This window comes from Austrofundulus limnaeus, unplaced genomic scaffold (assembly GCF_001266775.1).
Source record: "Austrofundulus limnaeus strain Quisiro unplaced genomic scaffold, Austrofundulus_limnaeus-1.0 Scaffold26, whole genome shotgun sequence".
NCBI lineage: Eukaryota > Metazoa > Chordata > Actinopteri > Cyprinodontiformes > Rivulidae > Austrofundulus > Austrofundulus limnaeus.
Window position 1 is genome coordinate 1,238,496 of NW_013952428.1, and position 1,871 is coordinate 1,240,366.

General features: G+C 39.1%; 1 protein-coding gene across 1 annotated transcript in view; it reads left to right on the forward strand.

The window, feature by feature from the left end:
- Positions 1-1,871, forward strand: part of pklr (pyruvate kinase L/R) — a 22,261-nt gene that overhangs the window by 5,448 nt on the left and 14,942 nt on the right. The window contains exon 2 of the mRNA XM_014004717.1: positions 1,111-1,275. Coding sequence (XP_013860171.1) covers positions 1,111-1,275 — 165 coding nt within the window. The remainder of the gene's footprint in view (positions 1-1,110; positions 1,276-1,871) is intronic.

Sequence of the window (1,871 nt, forward strand, 5' to 3'; positions counted from 1 at the left end):
AACATTTCTTACTTAATGGAAACACCGCAGTTGTGAAACTGTTTTTTCAACATTAACAGAATGTCGACAAAGTTTTGCGCACATTTGTAACGGAAATGCAGCTAGTGACTTTTTTGAATCATATAATTAAAATGATGTCAGGCTGTTGTATCATTTGAGTTAAAAAATGCAGCAAGTCATTGCATAATAAACAACGGTAAATAAAAAATATAATTAACGATGAATGGCAGGCCGTTGTGTCATAAATAAAAATGTGTCGGGCCGTTGTATCAGGTTATTATGGTATGGCAGGTCGTTAGATCATATAATCAAAAAATATACAATATATATTTCCAGTTTCAAAATTTTTCTTTCAGTTTTAACAAAAAAAATCCATAAGAAATTAGTAGTTTATTATAATCTCTCCACAGACTTGCTAAAAACCTTAAACCAACTATCATATTGAGGTTTGTTAGAATATAAAGTTTGCCTGTTAGTGATTTGTTGCCTCACACTTAATTTGATTCTGAAAGGACAGCTTTTATTTTGCTCTCAAGGACGCTCCTGCCTGCAGCTCATACTGAATGCAGACAACAGAAAAAGCAACCACGCTGTCTTATCAGTCTGAATATTCCTTCTGAGAAAAGCATGTCCCATTTCACCTTACCTTCTGCTCCAGTGAATTGGGAAATAATACATTCCTAAACAGCTCGTGAGGTCTTGAAATCCCTGAAAAGACATGCAGCCTTTTAGAAGTGTTGCTCGTGAGAGGATTTTTTAAATGTCAGATTATTTCTCCATATTATCAATGTTTATCTGTTTCTAAAAGCATTGTCAGAACCTGTCTGTAGAGCAGTGGTTTTGTAGCTTTTAACTGAGCTGAATGTTAGTTACTGTAATTATGTGTGACTGCAGGTGGTTTTTAATATCAGATCCCTTCTTTCAGTGATAAAACTGCACATTTCTATTATGTGAGACGCTCTTTCTTCCTGACACAAAGGAAAAGTGAACATTATCACCGACGCTGCTGTTTTGTGTTATCAGACTGAAGCGTTGCTTGAAAACCTCTCCGGTGGAGCTGGCTGCAGGCCTCCATGATTAGTTTCAACACTCACAACATTTTCTCTGCAGCTCTCATCAGGCGCTACTCGGATGTGATGACCATGCCGGACTCTTTCATTCAGCGCCAGCAGCTCGATGCCAGCATGGCTGACACTTTCCTGGAGCATCTCTGTCTGCTGGACATCGACCAGGAGCCAATCACAGCCCGCAACACCAGCATAATCTGCACCATCGGTGAGTGTCACAGACCGACACCAAATTACCAGTGTCGGTTCCCAGTTTGGTCTTCTGGCAGCTGAAGCTCGTTGTTGCCAGCTCCCTGTCAGGCAGCCAGGCTCCTGGGAGGCCCTCAGTGTTGTCAGTGTTGGATTGTCAGAACGGCACGCTGAAGTTTGTTCTGCTTTTCTTCTGAATCGTTATTGTGTGAACGGTGATGAAGTTTAAAATAACTGTAAAGACCATTTTATAGACCTGTTAGATTTCAGGGTTGAATACGTCAGCATTAAAGGGATCCCCGATTAGTTGTAACATTAGACTTTATTTGATAAACATATACTTTAACTGCAAATTAAAGACTGTAAAAATACTGTAGGATGTTTTAGTTTTTATAATTTTTAAACTAAAAGTTTAAAAATATATTAACATGGACGGGGCCATTTTATTTCCACACAAAGCATTCTGGGTAAATGATGACGTGGATAGGTCCTCGGTGTGAGCGAGCTATATCCACCCTGAAGGTTAATCTTGTATCTGTCAACGCTCTCTGGTTTCATTTAAAAGAGTCGATCATCAGATATTGTCCAAGATTAACCTTCAGGGTGGATATAGCT